This window comes from Benincasa hispida, chromosome 11 (assembly GCF_027475165.1).
Source record: "Benincasa hispida cultivar pf3 chromosome 11, pf3_genome.v1.1, whole genome shotgun sequence".
NCBI lineage: Eukaryota > Viridiplantae > Streptophyta > Magnoliopsida > Cucurbitales > Cucurbitaceae > Benincasa > Benincasa hispida.
In genome coordinates, this window is record NC_143488.1 from 75,183,291 (window position 1) to 75,206,461 (window position 23,171).

General features: G+C 35.7%; 1 protein-coding gene across 1 annotated transcript; it reads left to right on the top strand.

Moving 5' to 3' along the window:
- Positions 1-9,213: 9,213 nt before the first annotated feature.
- Positions 9,214-17,118, top strand: AMP1 (Peptidase M28 family protein). The gene is made up of 10 exons (XM_039049667.2): positions 9,214-10,510; positions 12,010-12,252; positions 12,592-12,744; positions 13,002-13,070; positions 13,424-13,511; positions 14,367-14,450; positions 14,626-14,714; positions 14,948-15,061; positions 15,166-15,300; positions 16,548-17,118. The coding sequence occupies exons 1-10, from the start codon at positions 9,563-9,565 to the stop codon at positions 16,728-16,730; spliced, it is 2,106 nt and encodes a 701-aa protein (XP_038905595.1). The 5' UTR covers positions 9,214-9,562; the 3' UTR covers positions 16,731-17,118.
- The last annotated feature ends 6,053 nt before the right edge of the window (positions 17,119-23,171 follow it).

Sequence of the window (23,171 nt, forward strand, 5' to 3'; positions counted from 1 at the left end):
TGGAATAACTTACTACACACCCCCTTACTCGACCCCACTCGACACAACCAACTCAACTCCACATCCCAATCCGCCACCCGATGCGACGAGCCCAACTGATGCAACACACCAGACTACACCTCTCTCCCAAACCCACACTCAAAAAATAAATGATCTCGCGACTCCACACCTCCCTCACACAGAAGGCATCCCCCCTCTGACAACACACCCCAACTCCTCAACTAATCCCGCGTATCTAACCTGTCCCTCACAGCTAACCACGCACATAAGAAGTGACACGGAATACCACCCCCACCCACAAAATACCAGCCCAAGACACCCTAGGACGACGAGGATGCAAACTCTCCCACGCACTAGTGATAGAAAACTGACCACTCGCATCCGACACCCACACCCAATAATCTTCCCCCCCACCCTAGGCCCCACTGGCTGAATAAGACCCTAAATCTCAAGAAGCTCCAAATACACTGTAGGCCAATTCCAACCTCCATCACCATCCATGAATTCTAACAACCATGCCTCCAAACTACTCCTTGCATCATAAACCACCGTAGACCTATATGAATCCAAAATTGTACCCCCGGCAGCCAAGGATCCCACCAAACAAAACAAGACTGACAATCGCCAACCATCAAACGAACCAAATGCTTGAATCTATCTCTATTTCGTAAGATAGCCCTTAAGCACCAAGACCTCCCAACCTCACTCCGAACAGCCCACAAAGACCGCACACGCAAAACATAAGCCTTCACCCATGCCACCTATAATGAACCCGATTTAATTAAGAGAAGCCAGAGCAGCTTCATAATAGTAGCCTGGTTCCAAGATGCCACATGCTTCACACCCAATCCCCTCCCCCCCCCCTCGCCCGCCCAACGGCAAGCACACCTCATCCCACGCCACCCATGTACCACCCCGACTCACCGCACTACCCTTCCATAAATAACTACGTAACAGACGATCAACCTCATGAATTACACACGCAGGCAACACGAAGATAGTACACCAAAACACCTAAAAGGATTGTAAGACAGACCTAACAAGCTGTAACCTCCCAACAAAGGAGAGGGACCGTGTTGCCCAACTTCTAATACGAGCTGTAGTCCTCTGAATCAAAGGAGCACAATCCCCAGCCCTCAACCGACCCGCCAATAAAGATACCCAGGTACCTAACAGGCAGCGAATCAAGAGAGAAACCCATAAATGTAGCTAGTTCTTCCGCCTCCCCATACTCCACACCCGCAACAAACATGAAACTCTTTCCAACATTAGTAACTAACCCAGACAACCCTGCAAAATTTTCCAGGACCTGCCTCACAAACTCCAAAAAATCTCTTTCAGCTGCACATAAAATCATCAAATTGTCTGAAAAAACCAAATGAGTCAGACCCACATGCTCACACCGATCATGGAGCCTAAACCACACAAGAGGATTATTCAACAACCTAGACAAGACCTCCATCACCATCATAAACAAAAAAGGAGACAACGGATCCCCCTGTCTCAACCCTTTCCTACCAGGAAAAAACCCCTCAAGGGAACTATTAACCATCACAGAAAACATAGGTGAAGTAATACAAGTCCTCACCCAACTAACAAACTGAAGGGGCGTACCTATAGCCAGCAACACACCAAACAAAAAATCCCAATTGACCGAATCATACGCCTTTTGAAGGTTTACCTTCAACACATAACGCGGCTTCCCTCTACCCTTCTTATAGCCCCCTACAAGCTCCTGACACAATAATATGTTTTCGAAAATCGACCTACCCGGAACAAACGCAGACTGGTTACTACTGATGAAAGCAAGCAACCACAACCATAATCTCTCAGCTAAGATCCTCGAGATACACTTATACACAACATTGTAACAAGAAATAGGACGAAACTCTTCCATACGTTCTGCTCCCCGCCTCTTTGGGATAAGAGATGACATCAAAATTATACTAAGGGTATTGGTGCATCATAATCAAACGAGTCCTCCATCTATATTTATGAGTTATTAAACTTTTCATTATCGATATGCCTTCATTCCTTTGATTCATTACGTCATAAATATTCAAGTGTCTTTAGTTTCATTTTCTTAAGAAAAGAGAGAGAGAAAAAAAAAATATTAGTGTACATCGTGTCATAGAAAATGGAGGGTAGTCAAAGAAGTTTGATTGAAATTTTGAAATAAACAACTGACGACAAACATGTTGGGTTTTATGTAAAAAAACTCGTGATTTGTAAATGATAAACTTATTATGTAAATTCAATAAAGTTGTTATTGAATATGTGAATTGTTTATTTCATTTCAGAAATAAATCCAATAAATTAAAAAATCCATGACTATTATATGAGTATTTGAACTTTATATGGAGATATAAAAGTGGATCAGGTTCGAGTAAATAATCAAAATGATCTATAGTATACGAATAAGGTTGAGTACCTTATTCTGGTAACACTATTAGATGCGGCCCATTCTGTAGTTCTTATAATTTGTTGTAAAGTACTACAAATTACGAAGTGATCCTGATTCATTCATGTGGTGACATGAGGAGTGGGAGTGTCTTGTGCAATGAGTTTGCATAAGATCGAACCAAGAAATAAGTCACTCTTACTTTATAACATTGTTTACTGTTTAAAACTGACTATTTTAAAGTGATGACCTAGGTAACTTAACTTTAATCCTGAGCTAACTATGAACTTCTATTTATTTGGGATTATCTTTAGATTTGCATAGGTGAGGGTTGGCTCAATAGCGCCGGCTCAATAAGCCTCCCATTTCAAGGGTAATACCAGGTAGATAGCTGGGGACATAGGGTGCAAAATGGAATTCACTTCTACCCCACTTGCAAGGGATAATAGAGAGGTTGTTCTATTAAGTGCTGACTCCGAGTCTTAAACAAGAGGCCCCACCCTCTCATTGGCCCAAGAGGGATTAAATTTGATGATTGGATTTCAAACTAATTGTTCATTAGAGGATTAGTAGAACTTAAGGAACAAGAGGTAATCTCAGGGGTAAAACAACTATTTGACCCATACGTTATTACGAACAACCTGTAAAGGGTTAACTTACTAATCATGGTTATATTGTCACACCCTGCCCCGTGCCCGCACTCTTAAGCCCGAAGAGAGGTGTGAGGGACTGCAGATACCACTTTTTTTTTTATACCTACAATCCATCTGAACCTCTTTACTTTACTTAGTAAACTTAAAGTCAAGGAGATAACAACAATCGATTAAGTAGGCCTATTTTATTACAACAATGTAACATTTATACAATTCCAAGACTTAACAACAAAGTTTACAACAACTATTTGTAAAACCCTTCGAAAGTGTAACTATGGCTTGTGGCAGACCTTGACCTTAGCAGCACCCTAGAACTCCTCACCTCTCGCTATCTGGAAAGAAAAACATGAAAGAAAAGAATGAGCTTCACAAAGCTCAGTGAGTGGTAAGCAACTTCTAGAGTATATTTCAACTCATAAATAACAATCATATCACAACTACAAGATTAAATTCAAACCTCAATTTTGAATGAGTCTGTTCTCAACTCTATCTACACGCACGGTAGATAGCTAAATTGATAACTACTTAGAATGAGTCTATTCTCTACCTACACATACGGTAGATAGTTAATTGTTATTAATCATGAACCCTTACTCTTTTTATTTCCTTTGTCTCCTATGTCTTCTATATGCACATAGCTCCCCGCTCATGGGCTCAGAAGTTAGGCCCGTCGGCCCTTTGACCATCCCATACAACGTTCCTCCCACAGGCTCAGGAATTAGATCTCTCGGTCCCCTGACCATCCCGTGAGGTTTTGCTTTCGGGCTCAGGAAATAGGTCTATTGACCCCCGGACCATCCCGATCACATAATCTCATCCTCATGCTAGATACTCATTCATAACATAGGCATATACAATTTACTCTGAAAGATATGCTTTAAGACTTAAATAAAATTACCACTCTCTTTGGTAAGGATAGAAATCTTTCTCTTAAAAGTTCCTTAATCTTCCCGGGCTCCTCTTTTAAATCCTAAATTCTAGATTCAACTCAAAGCTCAGATTACTCATAGTTGTAGGCTTTATCTCGAGCTACTTTCTTCTACAAATATGCTCTAAAATATCTCAAGAAGCTTACCTCAAGATCTTATCTTAGAACTCCTCGTGGTTTTTCTAGAATCTTCAAAATATCAAGACTGGCTCAAGCTTACCTAACAGCTCGACCCTTCTGTCTTTTCCTTATTCTTCAGCCCGATTTCTTGAAACTTCTTCTCTGGCAGCCCTACCTTGAAAACTATACTCTTCTATATTTCAAGTGGCTTTGGAATCATTTTAAACGCACAAGTATACTGGGAGAACTCTTCGTCTCAATTTGATGCTTCTTCCAGACCTTCCTGTCCGACGGCATCTTCCCCTCTTGGAACTTCATGACTGACGCATGGTTTCTGCTACCAACGCATGCGTTCCTTCATCAACGCATAGTTTCCTCCCCATTAGCTTTCATACACTCTTCTTTATGTCATTTGAAGAGAATTTGAGTTCTCATTTGAAGTCCCTGGCCCTATTTATAGATGTCCAAGATCTCTCTAAGGCCGATACCTCCTACTTGATCGCATGTCCAAGGGTCCTTTCCTTACACTATTAACGTAACCTTGCGTCATCGCAATCCAAGGTGTCTTGCTCCCCTTTTACCAACACATAGCCTTCAAGTTTTCATGTCTTCTTGTGCATCCACCTCATTTGCTTAAGGCTTAAGATTTCTTCCCAACAAGCCACATGTTCGGATGACGACCTTGAATGCGTCCATCTAATCTCATATGCGTTCATCTCTCATATGCGTCCATCTAACTTCATATGTGTTCATCCAACCTTACCTTGTGCCCTTGTGGTGTCTTTCAATCTCAACATAACACCCTTCAAGCCATTGTCGCCTAGCACCTTTCCCCATATGCAACCTACTAACCTCGGTTGTGCCATTTCCAATTAACGCAACCTTACCTTGACGCAACTTGGTCGCATATGCTAGATGCTCGCAAGGCTCATACTTGGCTGTATGCCCTTTACCGCATGGCTTACCTTTGCCTTATGCGCTCAACTAGGATTATGACCAACCTTCTTCCACCGCATACTATTTGCTCAAGCTTTGTCCTATGCGTCCACATGCCTCGGATGTCCTCGGCACATAACACATCACCAACGCATAACAACCTTTAGATCGACTTGGTTCTCAACTCAACACCTTATGGTATAGCTCACCATCGCATAGTGTTGCCGCATCCCTCGCGTAGCATCGCCGCATGCCACCAACGCATAGTATCGCCGCATGATACCAATGCATTGTATCGCCGCATACCATCAACGTGTAGTGCTGCTACATACCATCGACCGCATACCTTTGGCCGCATACCATCGGTCGTATACCATCGGCTACATACCATCAACGCGTAGTGCTGCCGCATATCATCGACCGCATGCCTCCATCGCGTAGCACTGCTGCATCCTTGATCAACTAGCGCACGCAACTCTAACACCCAGCGCCCTTATCCGTGCAACTTGAGGCTGCCGCATGTGTTTCTCTTGGCCACACTTTGGCTTCCTTCAACACCCCAAATAACCTCTAAATGAGCAAGACCAACGCATGGAACAACACTTAGTCATTTTCTAGCTTCCAACACATGAGTTATACTTAGCCAATTTTCTACTAGTTTAAGGCTTAATTCAAAACTACTCAAGGAAAATCTTTTCAATACTTAGAAATTTCCTTCACTTCAACATAGGATTTAACTTTCACTTAGTTAATTCCCTTAACCACCTGCTTAAGTAGAAAAAATGGAAATCCGGATTTCACTTATATCCAGAGGGGAGTGCAACTACTGGGCTTTAGTGGAGTGACTCAGTAGTTAACATATGGGGATTAGTTCGATTTAAAGAGTTTAGCCAATTAATCTCAAATCGTCGGAGTCCATGATCTGTAGGTTCATTATGTCCCCCTATTAGCTCACAGATTAAACCTTAGAATAGCATGATCAATTAATTTGAAACGTTCAAATTCGAATTAAGGGAATGGGTAATTATATGCGATATAATTACACGTTTAATTATGGAATTAAAAGAAATTGGAAAATAGATTAATATTTAAATATGATTTAAATATTAATTTCATGAACATGGATGCATAGGAGTTAAATTGGTGTTTAATTAATTTTATGTTCGATATTAAATTAATAAAATTGTTTGATTAATTATTAATTTTATTTAAAAAATTAATTAATTGAATTAATTTTTTATAAGATCAACAGTTTTCAGTTTAATTAAAGAATTAAAAGTGTTAAATGATGTTGATTTGAAAATAGTTTTCAAAATTAGAAAAGAAATATGAAATTGGAAAAATCCTAAAAAGTGAGATTTTCCCACTTTGAAAAATAGCATCTTAGTCACTAATCCATTCCAATCCCACTTAATATGTTGAAGAAAGAAGTGTTTTTTGTTTATGCAATCTGATTGCATGTTTTTCCTACATAAAACACATAGAAATTTCAACTGAAAAGGTATGCAAAAAATGTTTATTGTTGGGAAATTGAGCTAAATAAAGGTTGTTCAGTTTCTGGAAAACCAGTCACCTTCTTCTCTTAAATTCCCTTTGATTCAGCTTGTTTTGAGTCCCACGACTCAATCTAAGGTTTCTGAAACTTTCTTTTTATTTGATGAACATGCTTAGTTTGAAGCTAAAATTGATGAATTAGAGTGTTTAATGATTCTGTTTTCTTCCACTACATGCATGTTGAAACTAACAAATATATCAATTTAAGGTTGTTCACGTAGGAGAGAGTAGCTTGAATGTTGATTCTCTACGCGCTCAATAACCGTATATGTATGTCAATTGATTTTTTATTATAAACTTTGCATGATCTCCTTCTTGTAGTGCTACTTCCTATTCTCACATAGATGATACGTTAAATATAAGAAAGACACATCCCTAATTAGCTTGACTTTGAAATAAGTGTCATGAGAGAAATTTCAACTTTAATAATAATGTTTCTACTACCATTAGGGATTGTGTGCTCAATCCAAAATCTTTCATATGAGCAGTCAATTATCAATTAATCTCTCGACAATTTTGAACTAGTAAAAGTTTGGTGATGTTGTGAGTGTATATGTGAATAGCATGATCAACCATTACCTTGATCATCACCTTTTTGTTTGTTCAGGAAAAACACATTCTTTTCCTTGCTACAAAATTTTATAGAAATTTTCTTCAATGTTTTTTTTTTTTTTTTTTTTTAAAAAAAAAAGAGACTGGATTATTAAGTTGGAGAACACTCCTAGATATGTTCATGATCGCTTTTTCATACACTTTGTAATATATATATATATATATATATATACATATTATAGTTTTAAAAGCTTAATTTGTTTGGTTGGAAATAGAAGAGAGTGTCATTTGTAAATTATTATTATTATTATTATTATTTTTTAATTTAGGGTTTTGTTGCTTTGTTCATGTTGAGACTATGGCTATTCCGATGGTCCAAAAATATAGAAGAAGCTATATACCTTTGCACATGGAATCCTAAGAAGTTTTAAGCATAATTTGTTTTCTATGGAATTTTCCATTTATTTTGATGTGCTTTTCTAGTTTTTATTTATTCCTACCTATCTCATTTACATGAATATATTTGAAATAAAGACTAGAAAAGGATTGACTTTGGTTGATATAGCGAGAGAAATCACTTTATGAGAGTTTTTTTTTTTTTATTATTATTTTTTATTTTGTATGATTTCTGAGTGATGATTTTTGCTTGATTTTCGCCATTGTTCTATTTATGTAGGTTTGTTTTTAAGATAAAGATGCCATAGATATCAGAGTTCAGTTGATTAATGATGTGAGGTTTCTTTCTTTTCTTTTATATATTTTTTTAGAAATGACTATCTCTCGACGATGCCCATACAAGCGTCGGAAGTTCCAGTAACTCTCGACGGTATATGTTTCTGCGTCGAGAGATGCTCTCCTGATGGGTATATTCCTACCAAACTCCCGACGACTAGTTTTTTGTCGGGAGTAGATCTTCCAACGCGTTTTTGACCATTTTTCGACGATTTCAAGCGTTGGAAAGGGATGTTTTCTTGTAGTGAAAGTAGGGGAGAGAGGGTCTCGTTACCTTAATCTCCTACATGACTTAAAATGATATCATGCATTCTCCATTAATATGAACATGGAAATAAACATAGATTTTATGCACACACTAATTTTATTTATCAACTAGAACTAAAACTAATTCCATGCACGATCAAAACAAAGCAACCATCTATTTTGACATTGAATATCAAACATATAATAGATGTATTTTATAAAACAATATAGAATAAGTTTACACATTTAAAAGTGATTCTTAAATTGTTAAAATTATTTTATCATTTTATAATCACTTAAAAAATGTTTGTAATCATTAAAAATTAATTTTAATAGTATGAAAATTATATTTAAAAGTAATTAAAAATATATCTTAGAAGTGATTTTAACCATTCTAAAATTACTTCCGAATATCCACTATGTATACAATGAAAAAATAAATGATTAAAATTCTACCAAACTTACTTTGGACACCTCCACAAACAACACCCAAAGGGACCCTACAATACATCCACTAGAATCAAATAAACAACACCAGGTGTACTTGAAACAAAGAAAAAGATAAAACAATACCAAGTGCAATTCACTAGAACTAAAAGACAAAAAATTGTTCCCACACCTCAAAAAAAAAAAAAAAAAAAAAAGGATTTCTCATCAATTTATTACCATTATCGAGTTAGTAACTTATATTTTGATAAATATTTTTTTTTAAATTTTTTTTATACTTATTTAATTTTAGTTTAGGTAATTTCAATTAATTTAATTAAGTTCAAATTTTTTTTATATGTATTACTCTTTTCATATGTTTTTTTCGTTAAAATACCATTTTGATCCATATAGATTTATTATAAATACAAAAAATTAAAATTTAACGTTTGATAATATATGGATTAGAATTGAACAAATTCTAAATATAGATTACGACGATACTTTAACTAAATTGTTAATTAATTCAATATTTATCGAAAATATATAATCTAAAATTAAACCAACTACAAATTACAATCACATGGAACGAAAATGATATCTTAATTTAATTATGGTTTTCTTTTTTTAAAAAATAAAAAGCTGTCAAATTTATGGAACGGGACAGAGCATCCACTTCTCATACTTCTTCTATACATTTTCAGAATTGAGAGTTCAGAGCTCTGGAAAGAAAATAAATTAAAAAAATCAGAAAAAAGAACATAAGAATAAAAAATCCCACAAATCAACAAGCAGCCATTTTCAAGTTCAACGTATTTTATATAATTAAACTTAATGCTCTCCCTTTTCCTTCCTTTTCCTTCCCCATTTCCTCGTTAATGGCGGATGAACGCAATTCCTTTTTATATTAATTCCCCGAAACCCCTTTGAAGTTTCCTCTTCAAACCTCCAAAACCCAGTTTTTGAATCTCTCTATCTCTCTGTTTTTCTGGGTTTTTCTTTTCCTGTGTTAAAATGGCTCAGCCGCCATTGAAGCAGCTTGCCACCATCTGCACATCGAAGCCTGCTCCATTACCGACCTTTCTCTTTGTTGTCATCATCTGCGTTTTGGGTTTTTTCACATTTCATTTTTCGAGCTTATCGTCGTTCTCTGCAACTTCGACTCCGAGCAATTCCGTTCGGTTCCAGCAGCTTCTTCTTTCATCGGCGTCGAACTACACCGTCGCGTCGTATCTTCGGTCGCTCACTCTTCATCCGCATCTCGCTGGAACGGAACCCTCATTGGAAACTGTCCAATACGTCGAGTCTCACTTCCGGGAACTTGGGCTTGAAACGCACTCGATTCAGTATGATGCTCTGCTTTCTTACCCAAAATCCGCTTCTCTTTCGGCTCGATTGCCGAATGGAAGCGTTGTCAATATTCCGTTATCGGAATATGTTGAGGGGGTAGTTCAACCCTACCATGCTTATTCGCCGTCCGGCACGGCGTACGGCACGGCTGTGTTCGTGAACTACGGCCGGGACGAGGACTACAGGGCGCTAGCGAAGATCGGCGTCGCCGTCGACGGATGCATTGCGGTGGCGAGGAAAGGGGAATTTCCGAGGGGCGTGGTGGTGGCGAAGGCGGAGGCTAATGGGGCAAAAGGGGTTCTATTGTACACCGAGGGCGACGGATTTAGACAGGGCTTTGAGAGAGGGACGGTGATGAGAGGAATTGGGGACCCACTCAGCCCTGGTTGGGCAGCCATTGATGGAGCTGAGAGGTTGAGTTTGAACGACAGTGAAGTTTTGAAAAGGTTCCCAAAAATTCCTTCTATGCCTTTGTCGGCTGAGGCTGCTGAGATCATTCTGAGTTCACTCGACTCTGCTTCCGTACCGCCGGAGTGGCGGGACATGAAAGGCAAGCTTGGGTCGGCGGCGGTGGGGCCTGGTGGTCCGACATTTATCAACTTCACTTACCAGGTTTTGAATTTCAACACTTAAGTCAAGATGAAAAGTACTGTGTGTTGGAAAATTTTAGCTAGTGGCTATTGTTTGTTTTTTTGTTGTTGAGGCCCATATATTGAATGCTCTTTCTTTGACTTTGCTGGTCTGTTGTGGCACTTTCTTTTTTTCCCTTCATTTGTAAATTGGTAGTTGTATTTGTTCCATTAGGCGTAGACCTTTACTTTTCTTTTGTTCTGTCTTCTGATGAGAAGTGACTTTGCTTTACGGCTGTAAATTCTTTGTCAAACTTAGAACTGTCCCTCGTTGACTTATCTTGACCATAATTGTGGGGATTTTTCTGGGAAAAATTTAGTACTACACGGCAGTAGTTACTTCTTCCATGTCATTTGATGATACATTACTTTATTTTATGGGCCCACACGATTCTTAAATATTTCTTTTATGGAATTCATTGAATGGAAGAAGTATGAAAAATTGTTCACACCACTGTGGTACTAGAAATTTTACTATGCTTTCTGCTTCAGCTGACCGTCGCAGTGTCAATGTTCTTGTTGGGCTTTGATTCTTTCTTGCTGAGTTTCACCCTCAGGACATAAATTAAATTGAAGGGTAGACGTTTTGGGAAAAGAAAACAACAGAAAACAACTGATCAACATTACTCTTAGCTAATTAGAAGTATTTTTTTTTATTCAAAATTTTCGTGATGGTTGATTACATAGTCAAAGTTGATGCTAAAATTTCTAAAAAATGTTATAGAAAAAGTGTTTCATCCAAGAGCTCTACCCTCAATAGTCATTCCAACCTCAGTCCTACTCATAAAGGTTAATAATGCCCAGTAAATGAATACAGAACCAGGTTTTCTTATGCCGGTGAGTTTGTTTGTTTGTTTTTTTTGTTTTTAGGTAGATGTTAGTTGACATTGCATAAGTTGCAAGTAGGGAAAGTTTTCTTAAGATTGTTGCGAGGTTAATACATGAGGAATAAGGATTGATATTGTTAAATCATTGGGTTTTTTGTGTTATTAATTTACAAGAAATCAAGTTAAAAATATTAGTGTCATTGGGAACAGATGGTTAAGCTCCAAGCTGCTTCGTGGAGTTCTCTCTCTAATTTTCTTTTTAATTGTTCCAAATTTGAGATTAATTCTTGTTGGAGACTTCCTTGTAATTATATTTCAAATTGTAAGTATTTGCTGTTTTCTATCTTGGGGTTTGTGGTTGTCACTCGTCCTGTAGGGGTTTGCAACTTTTCAATTATCAAGGAAAACTTATGCTTCTTGTCCCAAAAAAATAGAAAGCTTTGCGGATTTGCATTAAATTTTGATAATATTCATTATCATGGCTGTTTTTTTCTTTAATAAATATATATTTTAATATAATCGTCAAAGACTCTGATTTTATGGAATGAAAATGAAGAATGCATAGGATTTCCATACGAGCGTTCCCCATCCTTGGACGTCTATTTCTTTTCCTAGTTTTTTCCTTTTTCTAACTCTCCATTCATCTCATTTTTAGGGGGAGAGGAAAGTGGCAACAATTCGTAATGTCATAGCTGTCATAAAGGGGTTAGAAGAGCCTGATCGCTTTGTGCTTATGGGTAATCATAGAGATGCATGGAGTTTTGGTGCTGTTGACCCGAACAGTGGAACTGCTGCCTTACTTGACATTGCACGTCGTTTTGCTCTTTTGAGAAGGTTGGGGTGGAACCCTCGAAGGACAATTCTTCTTTGTAGTTGGGATGCTGAAGAATTTGGTATGGTAGGTACTATCAAATCTCCATGTGCCATGAATGATTGCTGGTGACTTAACATGCCTTTCCCCTTTTTTCATTCTCTCTCTGATGAGAGCAGAAGAGGAGAAGGTGCTTCAGCCATCAATTTTTTCCTTTATCTATTCATATGTTTCTCTATACAATTATTTATTTTTTAATTTATGAAGAAGACTCTTTCCTCGAGGCATTTTATAGGTTTAATTCGGTGTATAAGGACACTTTTTTCTATGTTGTAGAAATAATTGAGTACTAGATAATATTCTATCAAGAAGTACATTCCTTGTTTTTTAGTGAAGCTTCTCTAAATTAGATTTTGCTGCTTGCAGATAGGATCTACCGAGTGGGTTGAGCAAAACATTGTGAACCTTGGAACCAAAGCTGTGGCCTACCTTAATGTAGATTGTGCAGTTCAGGGACCGGGGTTCTTTTCTGGTGCAACTCCTCAGCTAGATGATCTCCTCCATGAGGTTACTGCTCAGGTACACGAGTAAAGAAATTATCATTTGGTAGATAAATTATTTCCATACCAACCAATCAACTACTTTTGGGTTTATACTTCGGAAAACCAAACCGATTGTCATGAATAGTATAAACAAACTTAGATCTTTCGGTTTTTCTGTTCTTTTATTTATTTATTATTTTTTTAAAGAAAAAACTATTGGTTTATTTATTATTTTGACTTGCTCCACCCATGCCTCTTATGTCGCATGTTTTTCTAAAGACTTGCTGATATCAGGTCCAGGATCCTGATGTGAAAGGTGCAACTGTGTATGACACATGGACAGCCAAAAATGGAATTGGGAATGTAAGACCGTATTATCTTAATATGTCATTAATATTGATCCTCGTACCACCATTTGCTTTTCCATATTGCTTGCATCATACCTGTTTTATGACTATGAAATGATTAACTGGCCTACTGGCTGACTCTGTTTCTGCTGCTCAAGGCTTCTTCAAATAACAGTAGAAGACAAACCAAATATTTGAAATATAAAATATAATCTCAGCTTTTTGGATTGAGTTTAACTGACAAATTTTACTAAATGCTGTCATGAATTTATGCATCCTGTGTTTTAAACAATATGATTGCATACAATTTGTGAATTCTCTGTTGATTGTTTGATTGCGAATTTGCGATTGTTCTTGGCTAGTTTGCAGATTGAAAGACTTGGTGCTCTGAATTCTGATTTTGCTGCATTTGTGCAACATGCAGGAGTTCCGTCAGTTGATGTGTATTATGGAAGAGGTACTTTCCTCTTGACATTATAGCAATACTTGAAAAGAACTGAGAATCACAATCACCATAAATCATTTCTCCCATGCTTATTGTTGCATTTGATATTGTCCTGGTTGCATAGCTTTTCATGGCGATATAGGTCTTAGGAGTTTGGTATAGTGTGCATATTTTATTGGTGGTTTTGTTTCATCCTAAGGGGAATTTTTTTACAGAAAATTGTCTTTTTTGCTATCTCGTGGTATATTTGGCTCAAGAGAAATAGGAGAATCTTTCAAAGCCAGAGACATTGTGGGGGAGGTCCGGTCTTTGGTTAGATTTAATACCATTTTCTGGGTGTTGGTTGCAAGATAATTTTGTAATTACCAGCGTCTTCTTATTTTTGAGTAGTTGGAGTTTTTGTTTTTAATAGGTATAGCCTTTTTGTCTAGGCGCCTATTGATTTGGGAGTTTTTTGTATTACCTGGTTGTATATCCTTTTATTCTCTCTAATGAACGTATGGTTTTTCATGCTTCTTGTTCAAGAAGAAATAAAAAATACGATTTTTCATTATTAAGAAAATACGGTGGGTTGAGAGGGATGCTCGTGATACGTGGTCTATTATTTGTTTTACTGTTTCTCATTGGGCTTCAATTTCTAACGTTTTTTGTAATTATCCTATGAACATGATTTTGTATAGTTGGAGCCCCTTCTTGTAGAAGGTTTCCTTTTTTTTGTGGACTTGGTTTTTGTATACCCGTGTATTCTTTCATTTTTTCTCAATGAAAAAATTTGTTTTTTTTTTTCCTAATATATATATATATATATTAAAAGAAACTCATCGTTTAGTTGTCTCTGTTTAGTGACAAGCTTCCTTTCTTACTCAGATTTTCCTGTCTATCATACTGCCTTTGACACCTATGATTGGATGGCAAATTATGGAGACCCATTGTTTCAACGGCATGTGACTGGTTAGGATCTTTTTAAATTGGCAATGAACCTTTTGTTCTTTTGTTAATATGAAACCAACTTACACCAAAGATAACGAAAGAAATTCGCCTTTGATCGCATGCTTCATTGATAAGGTAACAGCTATTTTTCTGATGCCTTTTCTGGGTATAATGGTCTTCTCACTCTGTCCTTCAGTTGGCAGCATATGGGGACTGCTAGCCCTTCGGCTTTCTGACGACTTAATTCTCCCTTTCAGTTATGTCTCCTATGCGAATCAGTTACAGGTGCCCTTACGCTGATACTTTTGTTCTTTATTCAGACTGTTAAAGAAAGTTGAGGGATTAAAATCAAAATTTCAGAAGTTTGGGTAGCTAAAATAAATATGGATAAAAATTCAGGGATCAATACCTGCTTTTAACTTACCTTAATGAAGGCATTGTACTTAGAAGCACAATGTTATGCTTTTAGTTTTAGCATACACTGGTTATAAAATGTTGTCAATTCCCTTCCAACACAGGCATACCAAGATACACTGAACGATGTTTTAGATGGGAGCGTATCGTTGCACACCTTATCAACATCCATCCAAGAACTCAAATCTGCTGCCCAAGAAATTGAGAATGAAGCAAAGGTAAGATCACAAGAAGAAACAGAACTTGGGATGCTGCATCTAAGATTTTTGATTTGTGTATAAATATGTCCTAACAACCAGTCTATATTATATTGTGAATGCAGAGATTGAGAGAGCAAGAAATTTTTAGTGATGTGGCATTGTTTCAAAAGCGAGCATTAAATGATCGTTTGATGCTTGCCGAAAGAGGCTTCCTAGATGTAGATGGGCTTCGCGGTCGTCCATGGTTCAAGCATCTTGTAAGTGTTTCTTTTCATCAAAGTATTGCCTAATATGATTGTGGTGTTTGACTGTTTGCAACAGTGCTAAGATTACAAACCTGAGGAGAGCTCAGAGCTATGATCTTGAGAATGTTATAAAGGGATTGTTTAGTTTATTCTTGTTTGCGAATGAAACCCCCCTTGCCTAGGCCCTTTAGTTGCATCGACATTTAACTTTTGGGTTTGTTGTCCAAGATAGTAGAGAAGCTCACCATAGCAACACATTTGATTGTACCCAAATGTATTCACTCGCCAAAATAATGCTTATAACGTAACTAGGCAGGGAAGTAAAATTAATCCTTGTTCATACATGGGCATCTACGGTATGAAATGAGCCATTTTGAATAGGTTCATTGCTCCTGCCCAAACTATGATTAATCTGGCATGGGCTACATGAGCCCTCAGTAGTTTTTCAGATAAATAGATGAGTCGGGCATTCCCGGGCCACCAAGTGAATTCGGTGGTTTATTGGTCTTGACCAACTAAAGTTCTATTAAAGAGTGTTTTGACAAGGTAGAACCTACCAAGGAAATATAAGGTTTTCATGAGATTGATCTTGAGCTGCCGTCTTATAACCAAACGTTGCAACGAACTCTCTATCCAGTTACTAATATATCTTTAGTGCCTTAATAATAAGGAGTGTTCAAAAAATCTGATGACTCAAAAAATTCAATCAACAACCTGACCTATGAACAGCCATACTCATAAAATTTCTATCACACATTTGGAGCCCCCCCATTTCTTATCACTGAGAGACTACTCTTTCCTGAATCTTAACGATGTTTGGGTGTGTTTTCTACTTGGACTGTTTCTGAAAACTATTTCTTTTCGAAATCCACTCCATGTTTTCAAAGGAATTACAATTTCAATTGTTCTGAAGACAGAGTATCCACGAACATAGAGTAAGAGAATCAGAAAAGAGCTCCCAAATGTATCTTATGTTTTTGAGTTTCTATACCATCATTGAAGCGAGCCTATGTCTTTTGTATGGCTTGGCTTAATTCACTTCTCTAGATGAAAGTGGCTTTCTCATCAATGGAAATGACTGATTTATCTAACTTCATATGTGCAAAAGGAATCGTCCATTGCCGATCTATCTTTCTCTGTTCGTTAAATTTCAGTAGGCTGGTTCCTGGATGCTTCTCTTTGAATTGTACTTACCATCTACAGGCAGCCTATACATATCTTCTGCTCAATAACTTCTGTAAATATCCTCCTTATTGCAGGTTTACGGGCCTCCGAGCGACTACGAAAGTGCACTGGTTTACTTTCCCAGTATTGCAGATGCAGTCTCCGAATCCAAGAAAATGAACAAAAGGGAAATGGAGGAAGTAATTCAGCATGAGATTTGGAGAGTGGCTAGAGCCATTAGAAGGGCTGCTTTAGCACTTAAAGGTGAACTCTCATGAAAAACAGAAACACCTAAAGTTTTACAGTATCTAGAAATTTACAGATGGGGAATGAGAAACGATATCAAGTGTCGATCACTCGCCGTTGTAAGTTGTTTCTGATCACTCGGTTTCTTGTTGTATCGCGTGAGACCACCCTTATATAGTAAATACTTGTGCAAGGAAGGAAGAACATGTAACTACATCTAAGGAAAGTTATTTTTCATGTCTTTTTGTGAAGTGGCTATATATTGGTCTGTTTGTTCAAAAGTAGGCTTTATTTTAGAAAACTTTTGTCTTAGGAGGGAGAGTTTCAGCTCAACTGATTGGGTTATCTTGTATTAGCCCTGGGGCTCTTTTGTGAAGATAAATTACAAATTATGAGGTAGATACCTTACAAGTTTTATAAGTTTTATTCTTCTACTCTGCCTCTTCTCATGGAGAGTGAAGATGAAGAGATAGAACCTTGCAAGCCTGTTATTTTATTATTATTATTATTATTATTATTTTAGAATTTTAAATTAAATAATTATTAGTTAATTTAATCAAAGATATAAAGGCCTTCCCATGAATATACCAGTTTATTTCCTTGTAAAACATGATCTCTCTCTCTCTCTCTCTATATATATATATTTTGGGATTAAAATACTGATTTGGTCCCTATAATTTGGATAAAGTTGAAATTTAGACTTTATGATTTCATAAAATCCTCGTAAATGGTTTTTTCAGTAGAGACTATTTATTAGGAGTTTATCAAATTATATAAGAGTTATTGAGATTTTTTTAAATCATGGGGATTAAATTTTAACTTTTTTCTTCTAACCATGAGGATCAAAATTTTAATTTGATCTCTTTTTTTTTTTACGTGATAAATGGATATATTTACTATTGATACATCAAATGGTTTTCTGAATGAGTATTGATATATAAGTTGGCTTATATACAAAATATAAAATATACCATATATTATTAATATATGAAATATGAAATATATCACATATATATTTGATATACAAGATACAAAATATATCATATCCATTGCTAGACACCAATGTGGATAACATTGGTCTAATTAAAAGGTTGTATATCTTAACAATTTTGTCAATTGTTGCAATTCTCCTTTCAATTATATGCTCATAAATTTTAGGTCAGGTTTCAATTTTGTTCTTAGAGGACGTCTAGGGAGAAGAAGTTGGTTATTATAGTACTAGGTTATTATAATTGGGTTAAAATAGTTTGTGTTTGGAGTATTGGTTATTTTAGTTTGGGTTAAGAGTGTGTTTGAGGTGTAAACTATTTTAGTTTGAGAAGAAAATAGTGAACGCTGTAGCAAAAAAAAAAAAAAAAGTAAGTAAAATAGTAGATCGGGGTTGAAATAGTGTTGATCGTATCTAATTGGAGGTTTTAAAATAGTATTTGTTGTAGCAAGAGGTGATTATTATAGTTTTATGACAGTTTTTGCTCTAAATGTCCCCTTAAGTTTTAGGATAGATTATACGTCACTGTATTTTTGACAATGAGTGGTAAAAGAGTATGACTATTATATTTTTATCACAAAACATTTTGGAATGAAATAATGTATACTAGAGTGTAGTTTGACAATGAGCGATAAAAAAGTTGAAAGGAAGTTACTCATCTTAAATAGATTTAGGAGATATTTGGTTAAAATGGTCGAAAAAACCACATATTGAGAGAAAAGTCATGCACTAGTAAAATCAACAAATTCTTTAAACTCTTCAATTATATATATATATATATATATATATATATATAAATCAAATGTTGTTTCAAACAATTTCAAGATTAAGAGTTAAAATAACTTTTTTGAAATGATAAAAGCAAAATTAAAACATATCTTAGAATGTTTAGGGGTGTTTGGGGGTCTAATATGAGTTGGGTTGAGATGAGATCCAATATCATCTCAGTGTTTGGGGACTTGTTTTTATGTCACCCATTTCAAATGTCCAAGCCCAATGATTTGTAAACAATAATTTCAATTTGGAGCGGTGTTTCGTATGTCTCCCCTTTCACTCATATGTCTCTCCTCTCCCCTTTCACCCACATGTCTCTCCTCTCCCCTTTCCCTCATGTGAATCCCATTTATTAGATGTCATTCTTCAGATTTCTACTATCTCTTTTCCTTCATGTGAATCTCATTTCTCAGATATCATCCTTCAGATCTCTTCTCTCTCGTTTCCCTCATCCGTTTCTCATCCCTCAGATCTCCTTTTCCCCTTTCCCTTATGCGATTCCCATTTCTGAGATCTCATCCCTCATCCCTCAGATCTCTTCTCTCCCCTTTTCCTCCTTTGTTTCTCATCTCTTAGATCTCCTTCTCCCCTTTCCCTCATGCGATTCCCATTTCTGAGATTTCATCCCTCAGATCTTCGCTCTTCCCTTTCCCTCATGTGATTCCCGTTTCTCAGATCTCATCCCTCAGGTCTCTTCTCTCCCCTTCCCTCACGCGTTTCTCATCCCTCAGATCTCTCATCTCAAACCCTATCATTTAACCTTAAGATCTCTCGTTTCATCGATTCCTTCTGTGCATGCAGATCTCTCGATTTTTTTATAGTTTCTTAACCGATTTGTTGATTTTCAGATCAGTCCCCTTCCTCCTCGCTGCTTCATTGAAAAACTCAACTAGCCCCTTGCTACTTAGATGGTCCTCCTTTCACCTTTAACCTATTCTATATTTGGATTTTGGTCATCGGTGAAACTGTTTTGGGTTGTCGATCGTTGAATGCATGGTAGGGGGCTGTTGATAGTGAAGCTCAGTAAGGAGAATACCATCCACCTTAGGTTTATTTTCTAAATCCTAAGAGACCGATGATGAGTTATTCCACATGATTATTTCTTTATAAAATCTCATTTTCATGTTGTTATTCTCTAATATATTTCATCTTTTATGTTCTCAAATTGCAGTTTTTTTTTTTCGTTTATGTTTTCAATTTCATTCATCCTACTATGTTTAATTATGTGTTCCAACTCATTGTGTGTTAATTCTATTTTCATTCATCCTATTTTAGTTATGTTCCAATTCATTGTGTTTAATTAAGGGGTCGTTTCATTCATCCAATGGAATGTTTAACTTGTTTAACTCATGATTTTATTTTGCTTATTGAATGGTTGCTAAACTACACCATGATTTTAGTTTTGTTTTCTTCTAATTCCAATGGAATGTTTAACTTCTGTTTGTTGTGTTTAACTCCTCGTAATTTTATTTTGCTTGTTTAATGGTTGCTAAACTACACCATAATTTTAGTTATGTTTTCTTCTAATTCCAATGGGATGTTTAACTTCTATTTGTTGTGTTTAACTCCTCGTAATTTTATTTTGCTTAGTTAATGGTTGCTGAACTAAACCAAGATTTTAATTATGTTTTCTTCTAATTCCAATGGAATGTTTAACTTCTGTTTGTTGTGTTTAACTCCTCATGATTTTATTTTGCTTATTAATAGTTGTTGAATTACACCGTGATTTTAGTTCTATTTTCTTCCAATTCCAATGAAATGTTTAACTTCTGTTTATTGTGTTTAACTCATGATTTTATTTTGTTTATTTAATGGTTGTTGAACTACACCATGATTTTAGTTCTGTTTTTGTCCAATTCCAATGGATGTTTGTACTGTGTTTAACTCCTCATGCTTTTATTTTGCTTATTTAATGGTCCACCCACTTCTATTTAATGCTTTTATTTATTGATTGAACTCCACTATTTTTTTTTTGGCATATACATTAATGACTCAACCACACCCTTAATGACTCAATCACTTCATGAAATGGATTGAGTTCATTTATTTATGATTTGTAAAATAAAACCTGAGGCCTATCAAATCTATATTTAATTTATTCCGATTTTTTGGGCTTCAATTAATATTGAACCACCCACCTCCTCTCTTCCTTATATAACATCCTCCTCATCCACCTTCAATAATTCAAGAGTCCTCCACGTCCAAGGTTTTTTTTTTTTTTTTTTTTTGTCAATTTGGTGAGTTGTTTCCATCAACCATACTTTTCTTTTTACTTTTTTTCTTTTCCATTTTCTAACTTTTGTTTGTTTCATGAGTGGTAGGGTGTCATTGTGTTTTTTCATCTATTGAAGGTGTTAAGGTATGAAAAGTTCTATCCTCTTAATTATTATGGTTTGTTATACTAATATGTCCATCATCTTTTGTTTTAGCTCTAATTTTAAATTTGATCTTGCAACCCTTGGACTCTCTACTCATAGATAACATACGAGTAACAAAGGTATGACCTTTCTTTCTTAAACAAGTTCCTTTATTAAGTAATTCATCTCCTTTTTGTTTACTGACTTATTTCGCTGTTCTTGTTGTGTAGCCCAAACTAATCCAACATTCCATTAGTTTGAGGTTTGTGTTATGTTATATACCAATTTTTATAGTCCACTCCCCTTGTAGTACGTTTTTTGGATTATTTACACATGTTTTCGACATTTCATTTATTGTAACAAATTGTTATTGTTTATTTCGTACATTTATTTCTTTATTGATAAGTACTATATATCGTTGATAATTGTATGTTTGTAATTTGATAATTTGTTGGGCATTTTGTATGCGTGCTATTTTATTTTTATATGTTTATATATCTCAATAGTTTTATTTATGTAATACAATGATGTTCATAAATCTTTTTGTTTTTGTGTATTTTGGCAATTTGGGCAATAATTAATTGTAGATAATGATAGATTTGGGGAATAGTCAATTATAGGTTTTTGTTTTTATTGATAAATAATTATTTATGTTTTTATAAATAAAATTGAATCATAACAGGTTTTTGTTTTTATTGATAAATAGTTATTTCTATTTTTACCAATAAAATTGAATCATAATAAGTTCGGTAATTTCCATAATAATATGTGTAGAATTGACCACTTTAAATTAAAAATTTTTTCATAATAATAAGTAAAAGGAATTTTTTTTCAAAAGAAGTTTTGATGTTTTCATTCACTAGCCATTTCCAAGTGCATAATTGTCATTGAAAAAAAATCTTCAATTTAGTTGTTCTAATTTAGTTTTGAATAAATTATCAAAAATTTCCTTATTATGAGCATTCACCTAGAAATGGTATTTTCAATTATTATAAGATCCCACCTACAAACGGTTATAGGGAGATTAGATGGGGAGAATCCATATGAACCCCTGAGCTGATACTTATCGGGAACAATATTTGCATTTTGGGTCAATTGGTACAAATGAGATTTTTTTAACCAATCTACTAGTTAAACCCCCCAATAAAAAAAACTGTAAAACATCAACATTTTGGTACTCAATCAAGAATTTTTAGTCCATGTTTTAGTATGCACCATACTCGTTAACTACTTACGATTAATCTTAAAATTTGACTGGATTTTTTTTTTAAAAAACAACAATAATAAAGAATTTATTTAAAAGACATTGGGAAGAAAGGGATAATAATCAAAATAATCTTGAGCAATAGTTCTAACATGAGACGTTGGGAAGTAAGGGAGAATAATCAATATAATCTTAAGTACTAATTTGAATATAAGTAATGTATTTCAATAGAGACTGAATCCTTATAAAACTATTTTCCCTTTTGTATCCTAGGGTTTTAGTTTCTATCCCAAAATATGGAAAATGAAGAAGTTTTTACTATCATTTCAATCATCACTACATCCCAACGATAACAATTCCTAATATTAGCCCTATTACTACATGACCATTGTAGAATAGAGAACCAACTTTTCTACACTAGACATCGAATTAGACAATTAAACTTCTTTTGGCTTATTTATGAGAATGATGTCTGTTGTCGTAAGAGCACGCGGATAGATAGACGGATTTTCGTCATCCTCTGTAACATGCTTAGGACGACCGGTCGTCTGACACCTACTCAATGCATTGACGACGAAGAGATGGTGACAATTTTCCTCCACATTTGGTGCACGACGTTAAGAACCGAGTAGTTGGATGACAGTTCACATGGTCTGGTGAAATTGTTTCGAGGCATTTTAGGATCGTTCTGACCGCAGTACTACAACTTCATAAGTTACTGCTGAAAAAAATGGAGCCTATCACGAGTGACTGCACTGATATTAGGTGGAAACTGAGGTATTACAACAATTTTAATTCCACTCCTAGTTAAATATTAGGTTCTAGATTTTCAGGAAACTAGGAAATGTTTATCCTTTATCAATGTATGATCCTATACAAAATTGTCTATGTGCATTAGATGATACATCCATCAAGGTCAATGTAAGTGCAGTCGATCGTCCCTGCTATTGTACCTGGAAAGGTGAGATAGCCACGAATGTGCTTGTTGTCTGTTCTCCAACTGATGAGTTCATATTTGTGCTACCAGGATGGGAAGGGTTTGCAGCCGATTCTAGAGTGCTTAGGATGCAATTTCTCTACCACATAGGTTGAAGGTGTTGGGTTTTATATCCTAAAACTCGCAGTTTGTGGAATGATAAACATTTTCTAT

Excerpts from the sequence above, each read along its gene's own strand:
- AMP1 (XM_039049667.2), top strand. The coding sequence starts at position 9,563 with ATGGCTCAGCCGCCATTGAAGCAGCTTGCCACCATCTGCACATCGAAG. Across the intron at positions 14,451-14,625 it reads GTTTCAACGGCATGTGACTG|TTGGCAGCATATGGGGACTG; the intron begins GTTAGGATCTTT and ends TCTGTCCTTCAG. Across the intron at positions 15,062-15,165 it reads AAATTGAGAATGAAGCAAAG|AGATTGAGAGAGCAAGAAAT; the intron begins GTAAGATCACAA and ends TTGTGAATGCAG.